General features: G+C 32.0%; 2 protein-coding genes, 1 long non-coding RNA gene and 4 other non-coding genes across 9 annotated transcripts; 6 read left to right on the top strand and 1 right to left on the bottom strand.

Moving 5' to 3' along the window:
* The first annotated feature begins 2,415 nt into the window (after positions 1–2,415).
* Positions 2,416–5,064, top strand: LOC123906035 (40S ribosomal protein S5-like). Its single transcript, XM_045955871.1, has 4 exons — positions 2,416–2,702; positions 2,937–3,208; positions 4,486–4,689; positions 4,813–5,064. Exons 1-4 carry the CDS (start codon positions 2,604–2,606, stop codon positions 4,865–4,867), a joined length of 630 nt encoding a protein of 209 aa, XP_045811827.1. The 5' UTR covers positions 2,416–2,603; the 3' UTR covers positions 4,868–5,064.
* On the top strand, positions 3,338–3,418 carry LOC123903414. Its single transcript, XR_006807989.1, has one exon. It is a non-coding gene; the product is annotated as a small nucleolar RNA Z102/R77 (small nucleolar RNA).
* Positions 3,631–3,711, top strand: LOC123903413. The gene has a single exon (XR_006807988.1). It is a non-coding gene; the product is annotated as a small nucleolar RNA Z102/R77 (small nucleolar RNA).
* Positions 3,874–3,955, top strand: LOC123903412. Its single transcript, XR_006807987.1, has one exon. It is a non-coding gene; the product is annotated as a small nucleolar RNA Z102/R77 (small nucleolar RNA).
* Positions 4,151–4,233, top strand: LOC123903411. Its single transcript, XR_006807986.1, has one exon. It is a non-coding gene; the product is annotated as a small nucleolar RNA Z102/R77 (small nucleolar RNA).
* A 942-nt stretch (positions 5,065–6,006) lies between the features above and the next one.
* Positions 6,007–16,595, top strand: LOC123906013 (EEF1A lysine methyltransferase 1). Of its 3 annotated transcripts, none has more exons than XM_045955850.1 (5): positions 6,007–6,599; positions 7,504–7,662; positions 9,569–9,650; positions 9,941–10,086; positions 10,219–10,536. In XM_045955850.1, the coding sequence occupies exons 1-4, from the start codon at positions 6,270–6,272 to the stop codon at positions 10,084–10,086; spliced, it is 717 nt and encodes a 238-aa protein (XP_045811806.1). In that variant the 5' UTR covers positions 6,007–6,269; the 3' UTR covers positions 10,219–10,536. The 3 variants fall into 3 exon arrangements, with proteins under 3 accessions (XP_045811806.1, XP_045811814.1, XP_045811799.1); XM_045955858.1 differs by lacking the exon at positions 10,219–10,536 and adding an exon at positions 16,577–16,595 and having other exon boundaries at positions 6,232–6,599; XM_045955843.1 differs by having other exon boundaries at positions 6,232–6,599; positions 10,222–10,536.
* On the bottom strand, positions 11,459–11,998 carry LOC123906029. Its single transcript, XR_006808682.1, has 2 exons — positions 11,856–11,998; positions 11,459–11,751 (listed from the first exon to the last, which is right to left on the bottom strand). It is a non-coding gene; the product is annotated as an uncharacterized LOC123906029 (long non-coding RNA).
* Positions 16,596–18,987: the final 2,392 nt, after the last annotated feature.

The raw sequence follows: 18,987 nt of genomic DNA, 5'->3' as shown, positions 1-18,987 counted from the left end.
AAAATAAATGTAAAATTTTATAATTATTTAATTCTATTCAATTTTTTTGAAGGAATTATTTTATGGGAAATTTTATGGTACATTTGAAAATTGAAATCGCAACTTATCCTAATTAAATATTGAAACATGAACAAGCTAATAACGGTAAAGTCTCTAAGTTTTCTTTTACTTTTTATCATGCCTAAATATCTTTCACGTATAATTATAGAGACAGTATTCATGAGTCTTGTCGAATCTAAATAAACGACAAACACTCTCTAAAAATTTCAATGTTATTACACACTCAAGTCAAGAATCGAACCCATAATTCACGTCATCTTGTCTGACCACTCTTGGGTTTTAATTTTAGTTTTTTGTTTCCTAACTTCCAATCCTTCCTCCAAAAATCCTAATTTACCAATTTAAATTCTCAACTTTTTCCGCCAATCATTGGGTGCATTTGTTTTGGCTTTAAAAAGAAATTGTTTCTATTTTTAAAAATGATTTTTATGATAATTTAGTTAAAAATAGTAAAAATTATTTTAAATACATCTTTTTTTATAAATTATGAAGAGTAACTTTAACATTTAATAATTTAAATATTCATGTTAGAGGTTTTAACTTAATAAAAATCATAATTTTTTAAAACAGTTATCTCTAAAATAATGAATTTTATGAAAAACTATTTAAAATAGTTTATCTTTTAGAGATTTTTTTTAAAATTTTATGATCCAAAAAAATTTGTAAAAAAATAATAAAATATTTAAAATGAAATTTTAAGAGAAACTATTTAAACCAAATTTTTATTTGAAGTTTTTTGTTAAAAAAATTTTAACACAAAAAATACACTATTAAAGTTATTTTTTAAAAACGATAAAATAAACACACTCTTAACTAAAAACCAAACTTAACTAAGTAACTCACCTTAAACGGGGATGGATCGGTGAAGAGGGAGAATAAATAGATTGAGCCCTCAATTTACTTCTTCTTAGTTCCTTGCTACGTTGCCTAGGTACGGGTACGGTACCGATACCTGTAACCCAGTACGGATACCAGTATGAGGTATGACATTTTTAGAAAAACTAATATAAGTGTATGGTCATAAATTAAGGTACAAGTCTGTACCCGATACTGGTTCAAATACGTACCCGATATTTATACTCATCCTAAATGAGTACCGTGCATGATAGGTTCTTGTAATTCCTTTGTACTTCTAATCTGCTTTCTCTTGAATTCTTCTATGAACAATGTGAGCTAATTATCAATATTGGGTTCCAACTGCATGCAAGTAAGTATGCCTTGATAATGAAAGAGGATTTGATTTAGTGCACTCTAGTGTTGTTGTTGTTGTTTCTCGTGTGAGGGAGAATATGATATATTTTTGTTTACTTTACCACTGTGTTTGGATGTTCAAAGAAATAGGAAAGAGAGAAATAATGAAGAGAGAAATAAAAGAGAGAGAAATAAGAGAGAAGTCGGGTAGAAATTCTATATTGTTTGGATGGATAGAAATAGAGAAGAGGATGAGTAGAAATATGGATAGAGAGAAATTTACAAAAATGAAAAAGACTAATTTATCCTTCATATTTTAAAAAAATAAAAATAAGGAGAAGGACATTGTGGGAAACTACATCTTTCTACTCCTTCAACTCACAAATCTCACCTATTGGGGAGAGATTTCTTTTGGTATGGGACCCACCTAAAAAATTTCTCTCTCTCCATATTTCTCTCTTCATCCAAACTAAAGAAATACTTTATTTCTTTGCTATTTCTCTCTTGTTTATTTCCCTCTCTCATAAATCTATCAAAACAAACATAGTGTACGAGTCTAGTCTAGGAAGAAAAACGAATCAATGTGCGTAGAATCATTTTTACAAATTGCTTGCTCTCTCAGGAGTCTCTTGTTTTATATATGTGTCGCTTAGGATTTTGAAAGTCGCTTAAAATTTTCATAAACTCGTATGAGTGCATGATGTCACATATCTACTCAACATTTCAAGACTTTAAAGTCTACTACAATATCACACAATTGTTGCATATTGCGGCACCAAGCTTCACCAGAACTAACTCTTGTTAAAACTCAAGTGAAATTTAGGATAGTTTTTAATACTTTTTAGTAAGATTTAAGTCCAAATACAAGCAAAAATCTAAAGAAGTGAAGTTACTTGACCAAGAAGCAATAAATCAGGAAAATGCATAAAAAGTAGCAAAAAATGGAGAAAAATGCTCAATTATTGTCCCACGATGAGAATGCATTGTGCCACATGTTCCCCCTAAATTTAACGACAAAAATTTCAGAAAACATATTTCGAAGTTCAAAAATGGAAATTGGCGGGGGGGGGGGGGGGGGGGGGGGGGGGGGGGCGAGTCATAGGGGTGGGGATTTAAAAAAAAAAAAAACGAAACATTGGGCCGACACAGAAAATTATTTGTCTCTAGGGTTTGGAGCATTTATATATACGTGAAATCCTTAAACACCAAAATTAGGGTTTATCTCACTCTCCCATTTCTTTGAAGCTTCCACTCACGAAGCAGCAAGCAAGGTCGTTCCTTTCCTTCAAATCCAATTCATTCCTAATCTCTCTCGATTTTGTTAATCTCTTTGTTCGATTCTTTTTGCAACCATGGCTGAAGTTGCTGTTCTAGAACCTGTTGCAATTGTTTCAGATCCCTCTCAGATTGAAGTCAAACTCTTCAATCGCTGGAGCTTCGATGATGTTCAGGTTCGTTTTCTATCTGTTTTCAATTGCATTCATTACTCGTAAAATTTGACTGTATAGTTTAGGGTTTAATCAGATATTCACTGTATAATTTGAACAATTTGAATTGAACTAATTTTCTATTTAGGGTTAGGCTGCAGATTAGTTTAAATTATTCATTAATTATATTATTTATGATATGATGTCTCAATTGTTATAAAAATTTCTCATTTTTTTGTTGAAATTTTGTTATTGTAGCTTTCTGATATGTCACTGAGCGATTATATTGGAGTTTCGGCATCGAAACATGCCACATATGTTCCACACACTGCTGGTAGATACTCACAAAAGCGATTCCGGAAAGCCAATTGTCCCATTGTTGAGAGATTGACAAACTCCCTCATGATGCATGGTAGGAACAATGGAAAGAAGCTTATGGCTGCTAAAATCATCCAGCATGCTATGGAAATTATTCATTTGCTAACTGACCAGAACCCAATTCAGGTTATCTGTGATGCTATCGTCAACAGGTATGATTTTGTGAAATAAAAGATTTTGTTGTTATTGCTTGTTTGTTTTTGATGTCTTTAGAAATTGTGTTTGATTGCTGTTTTTCAATTATTGGAATGAAAATTTTATATTTTCTGGTTTGATATGGAGGATGGAGTGATGAATATTTGTTTCCCTATTGGTTTGACTGCATGAATGATGCAAGTTATATTAGAACTAACTGACCATTCTCCTATCATTCCAGATAATCTGTTTTTAAATATTTAATTAGAAATGGTTGTTTTATGATGATAAAACTTCTATGTTTCAATAGTTATTACTGTTGAGGAGATTGGAAAGTAACACTTTAATATATAAAATCATGTATTTAAATTTTTTCTTATAAGACAAAGTTGTGTATGATTTTAATGATGTTTTTTTACTTGTCTGGCTTTGGCATAGAGGATGGAGTGATGAATATTTGTTTCCCTATTGGTTTGACTGCATGAATGATGCAATTTGTATTAGAACTATCTGACCATTCTCTGAACATTCTAGTTCATTGCTTTTTAAATATTTAATGAGTCAATCAATGATATTGAATTTTTTTTACTTGGTGTCCTAAGGAAACTTTTACAATTTTTTATCCGTGTGAGTGATTTGAATTTAAAAGATGTTTTGATTTGCTTGTCTGGGTTGATTTGGAGGTTGGAATGATGAACAATTTGTTTCCTATTGGTTTGACTGCCAGTATGATGGCAATTTGTATTAGCTCTATCTGACCATTCTCCTTATTTTAGAATTTTTTTTCTTTCAATTTACAGTAAGATGCTTTTCTGTTTTTATGGTGAAAATAAAACCTTTTGCAGAAGATGTTGTTAGCACATGACATTGTTCATGAGTTATGATTATCTTGACTGTTTCGATTTGATGTTAAATCTACTTTGGTTTTAACGCATAGACCAATAATCATCGGAGTTGGAGAATGAAATGATGATTGGTTATTTCCCTATTGGTTTGATTGCCTTGATGATGGCATTTATGTATTAGCTCTATCTGATCATTCTCCTTAATATATAGAATTATGATTGTTTTTATTTGATTGATCAACAACATTCCTCACAATTAGGATATACTTTTAAGTGGTTGTGGCGTTGCTCATTGTAAAAAAGCTTAATATGGACATTATGATGTACCCAAAAGTGTTAATGTTCAAGTGTTACAATTTTTGCTGTTCTTGGTATTTACTGCTATGAACGAAATATTAGTGTTTTATAAATTTGGATCTCATGTGTATGTACTTGTGTCTTTTGTTCAGTGGACCTCGTGAAGATGCAACTCGTATTGGTTCTGCTGGAGTTGTGAGAAGACAGGCCGTGGATATCTCACCCCTTCGCCGTGTTAATCAAGCCATCTATCTTCTAACTACCGGGGCACGTGAAGCTTCTTTCAGAAATATTAAGACAGTTGCTGAATGTTTGGCCGATGAGCTTATTAATGCAGCAAAAGGTTCATCCAACAGGTATGCTTTTGCAATTATATCCTTTGATAATGCATCTTTTGATGAATTTAATCTTCTCCGTCTATTTCATTTGATTCTTTTTTATTCTGATACTTGCTGAGATAAAATTCTGTACTTTTTCAGTTATGCAATCAAGAAGAAAGATGAAATTGAGAGAGTTGCCAAGGCAAATCGTTAAGCAGCTTCTTGCAGCAGTGTTTGCAACCTCAGATTTAGTTTCATAGTTTTACTTTTTCTAATGATATTTTTATGGCTTTAGTTTCTTGGTGTTTTGCTTGCGTACACACCATGAGTCATTTTGGCAGTTAGACGGGAAATGTGTTCCTAGACTTGAGTTTGATTACCAACCTCCATAAAATATAATTTTTTTGATAATTTGAATGATGGTTTAGCGATTTTTGACCACACTGTTCCAGGCTTACATTAGATATGTTAATTAAACAAGACTAAATTGGACTTTGGTCCCTTAATTTATTTAATAGTTTCATTTTGCTCCGATAGTTAACTATTGTTTCATTTTGGTCCTCTAATTAGACTCGGTCTGCGCAATAAATTCCTCAAAAAAAGAAATCCAAAATCTCATGAACTCATTCATCACCACATAGTGCATTGAATTTTGCCCTAATAAACTGTCATAAACAAAAGTTATTAATAAAGAACAAAAGTTATTTTCCATATGCGTCTTCCTTCGCCGTTATTGAAAAGAATACAGACCGGGAATATATACTTTCAAATTAAAAGCACATGTGATTTTTATTGAATTAAGGGAGGAAATTGTGTGCAACGCCACCATGTCAAATTGTGTGCAAGCCACCACTATCACCATCTACATATATATTTGTCGGTCGGTTGTTGTTTTTGTATCCGATTTGTGATTAGTGTCTTCAAATTGGAATAGGTCACACCATTAATTTGAAGAAACATCATCAGAAAATGACGGGATCAACATAAACCCAAGACATGTTTAATAGAGGGATAAAAAGGCAATAGGACACGGTTTCAATCTATATACATTGATTTCGGGAGAACCCGAGTTCGATTCCTGGGTGAAACAATTTTTTAGCCAGACTTTATTTACCTCGCGGCTGAACTTTAGACTACTAGGACCCTTTTCCCCTAAGAACCAGAGAGTTATAAAAAAAAAAAATGAATATTATTTTAAAAATTTAAAGTGACTAAACATTTATTTTTAAAAATAAGGGGCCAAAAATGCATCAAGTCAAATAAAATTTAGTATATATATATATCTATATATATTTTTTTTTTTGGATAAAAAATTTAGTATATTTTTGTTGGATATTAACCCGATTGGAAAGAGCCGAGTCCTAGTAATTCAGAGGGTGACGTGAAATAAATAAAGTCGGACAAAAAATTATTCTTTATTTGATCTCATGTCTATTTGTTAAACAAACAAAAAATATTTCCGTTCACAAATTCTAAAATGTCGAAATTGCTAGTGTAAGATGTTGGGAGTTTTCAATGTTACTGTCATTTCATCTATTAACCAATAAAATAAAATAAAAAATTTCTGTCCTTAAAAAACATTCATTTCATTCTCCCATCAAGTAAACTACACAAACATGGAGGATCAACTGAAACTGAACCCTAACTCGGTAAACGGACTCAGTGAGTCCTCAGCCCCTTCTTATGACAACAGCGATGACGAAGACACTCCAGTTCTGAGCTCTCATACTCTCGCCGCCCTTAAAGAATTCCTCTCCGAGCAGCAGAGTCACTCCGATGCCGGAGACTCAGAGGTTTCTCTTGTATCTGAAGATTGGAGACTGAGTCAGTTCTGGTACGATTCAGAAACTGCAAAAACTGTTGCTGAAGAGGTTCTCACTCTCTCCAATGGCGTTGATTCTCGTGTTGCTTGTATCGCTTGCCCTACCCTCTATGCTTATCTCAAGGTCTTCTCTAATTTCTTATCTCTGTCTCGCAATCTTTTCTAGGAATAATTTTTTTTTGGCTCTCAAGTTTAATCTGGCTCGGGGTCGGTTCTGGCATCAAATAGTCCCAGCCCCCTCCCATTTGCGGGGATGGGACCGTGGTTTTCCTACCAAGTTCAATGCCAATCACCACCGAACCAACTAACAATCGGTTTTTCTATGAATAATTGTTTCTTGTTCAAACTTGTTAGCAATGTTTTTTTTTTTTTTGAAACATTGTTAGCAATGTTTAATTCTATGATATAGTGGTTTTATTTATTGATGATAATCATTAAGATTACTACCTTGGATGATTTAGTGTTTATATAATTGGGAGACAAACCAATGTTGTAGCTTAGTTTGACCAACTCAAATTTTAAGATGCTAGATATACAGGGCATGTTTGGATTGACTTATTTGAGCTTATCTACTTATATAAGTTTTGTGAGACCGTTTGAAAGTACTTAAGAAATCAGCTTATGACAATTTTCATAAGTTTGTTTAAGCTTATTTTCATAAGTTCCCCAATATAGCCGATGAAAATAACTCTTAGTATATATAAAAACAATTTATCTGTATTTTATCTTTTGCTTCAAAAATAGTTTATGTAAGCTTATACACAAGAGTTTGTTATGATAAGCATTTGTGCTATAAGCTACAAATAAGCTGTTTATCCAAACAAGCGTCTATCTAAGATCCGTTGTGCCACTTATTATCGGGCCATTCAGGACATGTTCCACATGTCCAGGATGTGACATGTTCCACTTATTATCAAGTTGAATTGAATGAGATAAGGCCTAAAAATGTGTTTATAAGCTTTATAAGTCAGGTTTGTACCAAATCTTAAGAATGGTTTTGATATTATTTATTGATTTTTAATTTTCAGAAAATGGATCCTTATGTTTCTGTGCAACTTCTTGAGTACGATAAACGTTTTGAGCAATATGGAAGTGACTACACATTCTATGACTACAATCACCCCGAGGAGTTGCCATCAGAATTGAAGCATTCCTGCAAAGTTATAGTTGCCGATCCTCCGTATTTGGTGAGAGTTAATTGCACAGAGATTTTGCCTACTTTAACTTGATGACATACTCACACATATTCCTTTTGTTATTTATTTTACTTCTACTTTTGTCAATTGTTTATACCTTTTGCTTCCCACTTCTGTCAATTTCAATTGTTTATGCACTTTCAACAAAACTGTAAATAATTTTGAGCTATGGAGGATTAATTGATTCTCATGTCATTTTTTTCTGTGAAAAATGGTTTTTGAACTTATATCTTTATTCAATTAATACTTAATTTCTTCTATTGTGTATATTTGCATCCGAAATGAGATGTACAACTTGTATTTATCACTGTTGTAACTACAGGATTAGTTAATTATTACAAGCAGTTGGAGTTAGTTAGATGGTTAGAGTTAGTTCACTCTTTTCCTCGATGTAAGAGAGTTGAATCATTTTCACTCAATCTTCTGATGTGTTGGACCCGGAAATGCAAGTATATGAAATAATGTATTTATTGACTGAAAATGGAGCAAAGCTCTTACAATAGCAAAATGAAAGATAAAATGTGTAGAAGGAAGTGATTCCAATCTACCCTTTGAGTCCTTTATTTGCTTAACCATAATGGTTCCAACTAAAATCTTTCATAATCCCACACTTCCCTCATCTCACTATATATATATATATATATATATATATATATATATATATATATATATATATATATATATATATATATATACACACTACTAAGGCATAACAAACTTGCCAACTAAGCATCTTAACCCATTAATTATTTACAATATAACCTCAACACACTCTTTATTACAATAATAGCCCTTTTCTTTTATCCCTCATACTCGGGGAGATAGTCTTGTCTAGGCACAAATATTTGGACACAATTTAGGCGCGCACACAAATTTAAAAAATTTAAAATAAAATAAAATAATCACATCAATTTATATTACTTTAATCATTTTCTATTTAATTTTTTTAGCTTCATGTGAGTGTGTCTAAGAAATACTTATTTGGGGTTGTGCCGATATAAGTATTTCTCATACTCAGGTCTTTATCATGATGTCTTGCAATTTCTGTGAGTCCGTTTCTCCCAATAGCGTATGCAGTCAGTATAAAGGGTTTATATTTATATTGGAGTCTATAAAAAGCATCACACTTTTCTTCTATTTTTGAAATCATGGATTCCCATTCTCTTAAAGTTTATTATGATAAATGTGTTGTGGTGAACTTGTCTTAAGTTTTATTTTTATTCATAACAAATTTATTTCTTTCCTCTTTTTTCACGTCATAGTTAAAAGGACATATTTATTTTGGAGTGTAAATACAAGTATCATCGCTCTTTCCTTCTTTTATTTTTGAAAGCATAGATTCCCAGTTTTATAAATTTTATTAATATAACTAATGTATTGTGTTGAACTTCTCTCAAGTTTAATTCCTCCTCTAATATCAATCTAATATTTTGTTTGCTTTTTCTAGGTTGCCTTTGAGGAATTGTGGGTAACTTACCCAACTTCCAATAAAAATTAGCCATGTAAATTTGCAAACGGAGTAAAAATTAGTTTATGGGCACCACTTGCAAGTTTACTCATTGGGTATTGGTTAAATTACCAACAATTCTTCAAAGGAGCCTCCCCTATTTTGTTTTGCTTCAAAATATTCACTAGCTAGATGAAATAAAAGCTATGATGTATAGTCTTAAACTGTAAAAACTATAATTTAAAAGAAAAATTCATTCAAAGTCAGAGCAAAAGCAGTTGATGAACCTTCATATTTTAAATTTGTAATAAAATTTGGTCCTTCCCTAGGGAAGACAGAAAAGACACTAGGTGAGGAATCTTTCTGAGACTTTATTATTGTAGATTATTTCTATTTTACATAACAATGATCCTATTCCTTATCTAATTATGCTAATTGTTTTGTTAATAGAGCAAAGAGTGCTTGGAAAAAGTTGCCGAAACAGTTTCTTTTCTCAGACAACCTGGAGAGTTGTTTTTGCTTCTACTCACGGGTAATAATGAACTTTATCCTTTTTGTTTTGCATCATAGCATGGAAAATTATGAATTACTCTTAGTGTATGTTTGGGATCACAATGAGTATGCCAGAATCAGGGTGACCCACCGTGATTTTCCAAAAGCTACAGAGTGTAGCTTCTGCAGAATTACGGTGGGTCACCGTGATTCTGATATATCCATCGTGATACCAAACATAGGCTTAATAGAAGGTTCATGACGAGATCATTAGTTTAAAGAATTGATAAAATGTAAATTAGTATCCAAAGTTTGGTTTTGTAATTGTAGGCGAAGTGCAGAAAGAAAGGGCAGCTGAGATCTTGGACTTGCATCCTTGCGGGTTTAGACCTCATCACTTTAGCAAGCTTGGAAATGAATTTCGACTGTTTTCAAACTATGACCCTGGAACGAGACTAGGAGGATGGGAAAAATAGGTATGTTCCCTTCGCTTGCCTTGATGTCGTTAAATATGTAAGACTTTGAATTTATTTTCGCCCAACAATTCCCTTACCCTAAATTTCTCTCATATGCTATGGAATTTGAATATGCATGTCTATAAAATAAAGAAGTGGCCCATTCTGGATTTTCCAATATGAAACGATAGCGCGGAGTTGGTTTCAGATGTTTTTATTTGAAGATGCAGAGATAGATTTGATGTCCGGGGGTTTGGACAAGATCTTTGTTTGTCGCTATGAGGATATTATGCTTGAACTACTGATCAAATACAAAAGTTATTTTGAGTTTACTGATACGAGCTAGTGTTGATTTGTGGCCTATTTAAAACATTGAAAAATAGTTGTATCGGATTATCAGAAAGTGTGTTTCATGTAACAGTCAAAAGTTGCGTTTACTGCTATAAGAGATATTTCGATATAAACTTCTAACCTTGTTGTCATCTCGATTACTTTCCCCTTATTGTCCTTAAATTGACTCTGTATCACTAGAAAGGACATTAGCGGATTTGAATCTGAAATCTTTGGATTCAAAATTTGTTCTTTATCACTCGACCAACTTTTGATGTTAAAAAATCTTTCTCTTTAGAACTCATTCTCTCATGTTTAATAAAATGCCAATGTTCTCGGACAACAAAACACTATCAATCACTAATCTTATGATTTTTTTTTTTTTTTTGGATAGATAGAAGTTACATTAGTCGATTTCTATATTAGAAAGGAAGTTTTTGATTTAATCAGTTAAAAAAACCTTGTGCTATTTGAAAACTATAGAAATACAAATTTAATAATAGAGCCTAATGAACATTGATGATTTCGTACCATCTTCAATTGTTGTTGTTATAGGAGTTAAAAAACCGTTAAACATATAAAGCAAATATTTCTAATTTGCGTAATAAAATAAAGAAACCAATTATTTTATTATGGACTGACTGATAATTGAGATGAGCAAGTATATGGACATTAAGTAGTGAAATTATCTAAAAACTTTTTTACATTGTGCAATGTTGTTTCTGAAATTTTATATTAATGAACGATAAAATATATAGAAAATACAATTTCGAGCTTGTCAAAGAAACTGAGACATAAGAGAAATATACATCAAAAGTTATGACATATAAATAAATTACAAGCTTATAATTTTAAAAGAAAAAAAAGCTTATAAATAACTATAATTATTTTAGCTTAATTATAATTTTGATTTTCCTGCATTTACTATATATTTTGTAGATTTGGTCCGTCTATTTTAAAATATAATAGTTTAAGTCTCTTTCATATTTTTCAACTAAAAATTGGTGATGTAATGTAATAATGTTTTAAGTTATGTGACATAGGATTTGATGATAGAAAAAGATAACATCAATGAATTGTAGGCAAATCCCTTAAAAAATTCACTTAAAACTTATTACATCACCATATTTTAAGCCAAATATTTGATCGAGGGATCAAAACTATCGGATTTTAAAATAGATGGACTAATTCTACAAAATGGTGAAAATGAAGAAATCAAAAGTACAACTAAACCAATTATTTTTCATGTTAATGGTTACACTTGCACACACTCACAAAATAAATTAATGCACTTCGGATATAAAATAGATAGACACATATTTCTTGGACAATCATTGTCATGTCTACATTCCGGATCTGCAAAGTTAAATAAAAATATGAAGGAATGTTACCAGAAGATAATGAAATGTTGTGTATAACATAAATAATAATATGTGAAAATAATGTAAAAAATTACTCACGGCCGCTGGTTAGAGCAAGAAATAGAAAAAGAAAGATTATCAAAACATAAATAAACTTGGAGTTTTGAGCCATATTTTTCTCCCTTTACATGTAGTAAATAAAAATTTGTTTAAACACTTTATAGTAAAAATTTCACGTTATGTCAAATTCAAGTAAATAGAATTTAGCACTTAAGAGTTGCAGTTAACTATTAATAAAAGTGAGTAAATTGTTTAAAGGTCTCTAAGATAGATCAACGAGTCGTGTTAATCTTTAGCTCACTCAATTTATCATTTAAAGGTTTAAACTTATTAAACTTCTTAAACAAAACTCTTGATACTCATCAAAGTGATATGGTTTTTTGTGTTTTTGTTATCGCGGAATTTGGTGAGATATAATTTTAGGGAGAAAACTCTCCTCAAATATAGGGTTATATGAAGAATACTAAAGTTCTTGTTTTATTCATCATGCTTATGACTCTATATATAGAGCTACATAAAAAAAAACACTAATCCTATAATAAATTCTAAACAAATCTTAAATATTCTAAACAGAAATATAAATCATAAATCCTAATATTATTTTATTCCAAATATAAATATAAACTATATTTAAATATAAAATCTTCCAAAAAAGATATTTATGCATTATTCCCAACACAAAGATTCATTAGATTTTATTTATTTATTTTAGCCCTTCATTATAGAGAAGAGAAAAATCCCAAAAGAAAATAATACAGTATTGGTTTTATTTTTTTTTTTTTTAATTTATTTTTGACAGTAGAAATAATATTGGTGAACGATGAAAAAAATAGTTTTGGAAACATTAAATGCAAAGAGGTCACAACACACTTATTTATTTATTTATAAGTTAGAGGTACTATGCCATGACCAAAAAAAAGAAAAAAGTTATGCCATATGATTTTTTTTTTTGTTTTGATGTTTACTATACCATATGATTGTTGGAACCAAATTGGTTCAAATACTATACTTGTATTTAATATTTTGATGATAACAAAATAAGAACACAAGCAATGTGACTACATATTCGAAAAATTAATACACATAATAAGTCCATCTCATCAAAACAACGACCCTGTGGTTTGAACTAGAACATTTTAAGAGTTCTACATTGAGCATATTAAGTGTTTAATTTGTAACTCTCTCATCTATTAGACTAGTCTTTAATTTGCTTGTCTTTAGTGTTAAAGTTCAGAGAAAAGCACAAAGTGACGGCTAGGGTTTCAATAAGATCAGAATTGCATTACTTAACATAATAAGGATTACAAGACAATTTATAATAATTCCTAATGGACTACTAGACTACTAACATATAAAGCCCAATACTTAAAGCCCTAATAATATTATTATCTAACACTTTCCCTCAAACTCACGATGCATTAACAGATAATCATCGAGAGTTTGTCAGACAAAAAACGAAATCATACTAACTCTAACTAAATATTTTATTTCTAATACTACCCCTCAAGCTAAAGCTTACTAAGCTTGGAGCTTGTCACAAAATCAACCCTGAAAATAAACTAAATTAACTAATTGCATTAACCGAAGTGGGTAACCAGATTCGACTTCAGCTTCAGCTTCGGACTTCAAGCTTCAGATTTCAGGCTTCAAAGTTTCAGAGTTTCAAATAGTCATATTGTGAGTATTCTCTCACCGGATTCAGATATTCAGATTGTGAGTATTCCCTCACCAGACAGATTGTGAGCTTTCGCTCACCAGACAGACTGTGAGTATTCCCTCACCGGATTCATATATTCAGATTGTGAGTATTCCCTCACTGGATTCAGATATTCAGATTGTGAGTATTCCCTCACCAGACAGATTGTGAGCTTTCGCTCACCAGACAGACTGTGAGTATTCCCTCACCAGATTCAGATATTCAGATTGTGAGTATTCCCTCACCAGACAGATTGCGAGCTTTCGCTCACCAGACAGATTGCGAGCTTTCGCTCACCAGACAGATTGTGAGTATTCCCTCACCGGATTCAGATTGTGAGTATTCCCTCACCAGACAGCCAGATTGCGAGCTTTCGTTCACCGGACAGATTGTGAGTACTTAACTCACCAAACCAAACAAAACCAAGTCAATCAAACCGGAACCAAATCAAATGAAACTGAACCAATCAAACCAAAATAAAGCTAAACCAAACAACCGAATTGAACAAATCCTAACATCATAGATTTTGAGACCCAAAATCGAAACAGAGGAGAGATACAAACAACTCAAACAAAAAGAATACCCCAAACATCCCATGGCAGACAAAAAGGAGAATAACCATACCCAAAAACAAAGAAATGATGACATACCGAAGGATTGAAATCAACGATTCATCACCATCCATATGCAAAGCCACATCATACTATCAACACAACATCCCAATAATATACTAGTGGCACTGACAGCAATCAAATTAACAACCCACCACTCGATCAATGTTGATATTCAAATCAGAAACCATGAGAAAAACAAAATCGAAGGAAACACAAACAACTCTCACAAATCGGAAACAACAAACAGATCGATTAAACCAACAACCAAACTGACAAACAGAAAAACACAATTTTATTCTCAAACTTTTGGAACTGACAGCGGAAACCACTACAAACAAAAGACGATTTTATTCCCAAATTTTTTGGGAACTCGTCAGCAGATAACAATACACAATCTAAGGAGGATCGAAACAAGCTCTCGATACCATGTTAAAGTTCAGAGAGAAACACAAAGTGACGGCTAGGGTTTCAATAAGATCAGAATTGCATTACTTAACATAATAAGGATTACAAGACAATTTATAATAATTCCTAATGGACTACTAGACTACTAACATATAAAGCCCAATACTTAAAGCCCTAATAATATTATTATCTAACATTTAGGACACACTTTGAAGCGGTTTCATATGTATGAGAGGTAACGACGTGTAAGCATAGTCCAAACTTGCTTTGATGAGACTCTCTCATCTATTAGACTAGTCTTTATGAGACTCCTTCAAAGTGAGTCCTAAAAACTAGTCTAATAGATGAGAGAGTCTCATCAAAGCAAGTTTGGGCTATGCTTACACACAAATGAGGTGGTGGGAATTTGCCATCTATGCTCCGAGAAGAATTTTTAAGGGATAAACTCGGATTTCCGTAATGTTGTATTACTTGAATTTTGATTTTTTATCTTGTTTCTTTGGGTAAGGTCTAATCCCCTTGTAATTATCTTATTTTTATTTTTATTTTTCTTCTTGTTAATATAATAATAGGGGTGCCAACATAATTGAGATGTCTATCCTTATCATGATATCTAGATGCTCTTAATTTATAAAAAAAATAATTTTTTTTATTGTTTCAAAAACAAAATTATCGCTTTCCCATTTATTCTAAATATTTTTTATTTTTCAGAAATATTAATTTTTATTTGGCATATTGAAGGTGTGGAAACACAAGAGGGGGGGGGGGGGGGGGGGGTTTGAATTGTGTTTTAAGAAAAAGTAAAAGTTTTTCAAGTTTAAGCTTAAAAGCAGCGGATAACACAAAACAAACTCAAAGGTAAAGAGATAAGAGGAGAGAAGATAGACACAAGCAATTTATACTGGTTCCTCTCACAAATCGAGAGTAGTCCAATCCCCTTGCACTTCCAAGGGATTTCCACTATAATCACACAAGATTACAAATGCTCAAGCACACAACAAGAAACTTCTACACAATGCTCAAGCACCAAGCAAGAGGCTTCTCAATCTAAAGTATAAATAAAGATTGTTGAGATAATACAAGACACTAATGAAACCTTAGAGCTAAAATACAATAAGTAGATACAGACTTCAAAGTATTCTTTGATGTGAATGAAATTCAAAGGTTCAGAGCTTAAGTGCTTGTAATATCGAAGTGAGTGTGCAAAAGATAGATAACATATTCGTCAATGATCTTCACAATGGAGCAATCCGCCGTTGTGCAAAGATGTTGTCAGCTGATTTGAATTGAGCCGTTTGGTGGTGAAAGCAACAAGTTGAACCAAAGTGGTAATGAGTTTCCTCTACTTTGTTTCTTGAGGAAATATATATACCAAACAGATAAACTTGCTCAGTTTGACTCCACGCTCATCCAAATCAAGGAAAATGTTGATAAGCTTGATTGTCCTTTTTAGATTCCTCATGCCAAATTAGAGAAAGATATTTTTAGCTTAATCTCGACGTTCTCTGAAACTTCTGGCATGATAGTTACGTAACTTATCAACTCAATGTTCCGAATTAGTGGTTTCGGATGGATTCGTCTTTGATGTAAATAGTCCACATGAAGTAAAGTATAGTGTGGTTCCACCTAGAAAGGAGAATAAGCGGCTGATCACCTTCTGATGGCTTCTTGCCTATGATAACTTCTTGCTTCAGAGTCTTCTGAGTGGACAAGAGCCTCTTGTTCATCTTTGCTTCTGAATCCCTTTCAGAACTTGTTTCTTTTCTCGAGAGCTTAGGAATGTCAGAATTTGCTTATAAGATCCTGCACACTTGAATTAAATGTCAGTTTGCGCATTTTAATATTTAATGTAAAAAAATAAAAAAATCAAAACTTATAATTTTACTTAGGGCTTTAGAATCAATTTTGTTCCAACACATATATGTATTAACCTATATTTTATTTTTATTTCTACTTTTTTGTTATGTTTCTCATTTTCAAAATATTTTATTCATTAATTTTTGTTATACTATATATTTAACATATTGTACTAAAACATTTTGCAGGTACTTTCTAAAATTTTGGTAATTGTTTTCTGCTACGATGTTAAATTTGGACTCGACTTTGTTGTAAGGATTATAGTACCCTTATACTCCTATTAAAATATTATTTTGCTTATAACAAAATTGAAGAATGATGCCACTTTCCTATTATTTTGTTGTAAGGATTAGAGTACCCTTATACTCCTATTAGAATGATGTCATAAAGGGGTACACATGGTAATTATTTCATAAGTTAATTATTGAATAAATCTTTTATATTATTACTAGCGGCCCGCACCTGTATGTGTCTATTATATGCAAACTTATTTAAAAAAAAAGACATGTCTTATGTTACAGAATTACGGTGAGTTTGTGCTAAAAAAGAAAATAAAGACATGCCTTATGTAATGTTGAATTTGTTAATAAAAGTTTTTGCTGCTAAAAAAAAAGTCAAGGATATTATTGGTATTATGGAAAGTGATAACTCACTTTATGTGATGTTTGTTATCCCTATTTACTTTAATTATTGTCTGACCATAAGGTGATCATTCAATGTTTTGAGTCATTTTTATGTATTTTGAGTCTAGTACGTAGATAGGACATACTTGTAATCCTTCGTCCAAAAAGAGGCGTTCTTGTGATAACTTGAGTCAAGACAGACCACTGGACCTAAAGCAAGACAAAAAGGGTTCAGAGCTATCTCATGCTAGTTAGAGTCTAGACCTGAGTTCCTACAACAAGGATTGCGTGGAGTCGCATGTGCAGTCAAAGCTCCACGTATGCTGTGAAAGAAGACAAAAGCACTACCGGACGAAGCTAAGACAGCTGGCAGATTTCCCATGTGCAGATTGTATTGTCTGTTGTTATCTTAAAGGAATATGCCTTATTCTTTTGGGCTGTCTTATTCTAAGTGGTTAGGGCCCATGATCCAAGATTGATCTCTATATAAAGGAGCCAATAATCCTAAGTAACATATACAAGAGAGGAGTTCTAGCTTGGAGGAAGAATACCTAAGTTTCGTGGAGAGCAACTTGAGCCGCCGCCGTAACTCTGATGCAGTTCCGATAACTAGAGGCGCACGCTGCTGACTTGGAGGTTGAGACATCATCTCTAGGTGGTCGTGTTTGTAGGCTTACATTTCTAATCTCATATGATGTGTAGATCTATTCCTCTTGTTATTTGTGTTGTAGAGGTCACCATGAGCTAAACCTCTTGATGTTGGAATTATGTGAAATTCAATGAAAGTTTAATGTCATTTATGTGATGTGTTGTGTGTTGTTATGCTATTTTGGTTCATTTGCTATTTTGTTATATATTTGATTCTGAGATTGATCAACTTAGGATTAGATACAAGTTTATTATTATGAGACATCTAATAGTAAATGGAATAAATGAACTAATATGATTAAATAGAGGATGAACACATACTTCTTACTCTAGGACTTAGACATAAGTCTTGAGGCCATGGTGATTTAAAACAAGCAAGATCTTTTTTGAACTAAAATGAATTAAGCGTGACCTATACATAGGACCCACCTTATCCCCTATTTTATTATCTAACGTTGTAGATATACACCACAAGGAAGCTTGTTCACAGTAGCCATGACAACACTTATCACACACAAGCATTAAACCGTAGTTGAACGGATCATTTATTCCAACACTTTCCAACTCTTGTCATCAAAACCTATTTTCATTATTGTCACTAACGGGCCAGAACCGCGCCTGCCTGTGTCTAACTTATGATTGTTGGAAGACCTTGATAAGAAAGAACCATTGTGCAGTTATAATATGTTACGTTATTAGATGCCTTATTAGATCTATTGTGTTATTTAAAATTTGAATTTAAAATGAAAGGTAATTTGGATAATATAAAAAATCCAGCCCAAACTCACCTATCATTTTTATATATTGTTATCGATTTATATTTCTTTGTTATAAAAACCCAAAATGATATTTTGTTACTTTTATGCTCATAAGTTAAGAATTGGATGAATATGAATTGAAATTAAGTTCCACTCGCAATCCCTGTGGGTACGATACTCTATCTTATTACTTTATTGCAATTGACTGTGTATACTTGCACACGTTAAAGGCACGAATAGAAAGTCACACAATTTTTTTTTTAACCTTTTTATATATAGATATAGATATAAATAATGGATTTTTAATTTAAAGGAAAGGCTAAGCAAGCCACTATGTTTGATCTAATGGTGAGAGATTTAGATAGTATGCTAGAGGTTGTGGGTTCGATCGTCAGCTCCATTATAAAACAAAATAAAGGAGAGGCTAGCCTCAAACAAAAAAGTAAACAAAAACACGGTAAAGAAAGTTTGGAAACATTTCTAATAACAATAAACTAAAATTAGGAGGAGGGTGCTATTTTTTAAAATCTATTCTAAAGAAAGAAATTATTTAAGTTAATTTATAGAAAT

This window comes from Trifolium pratense, linkage group LG1, assembly GCF_020283565.1.
Source record: "Trifolium pratense cultivar HEN17-A07 linkage group LG1, ARS_RC_1.1, whole genome shotgun sequence".
Lineage (NCBI taxonomy): Eukaryota > Viridiplantae > Streptophyta > Magnoliopsida > Fabales > Fabaceae > Trifolium > Trifolium pratense.
Note: the sequence above shows the minus strand (reverse complement) of the source record. Positions and strands in the feature narration are given on the sequence as shown.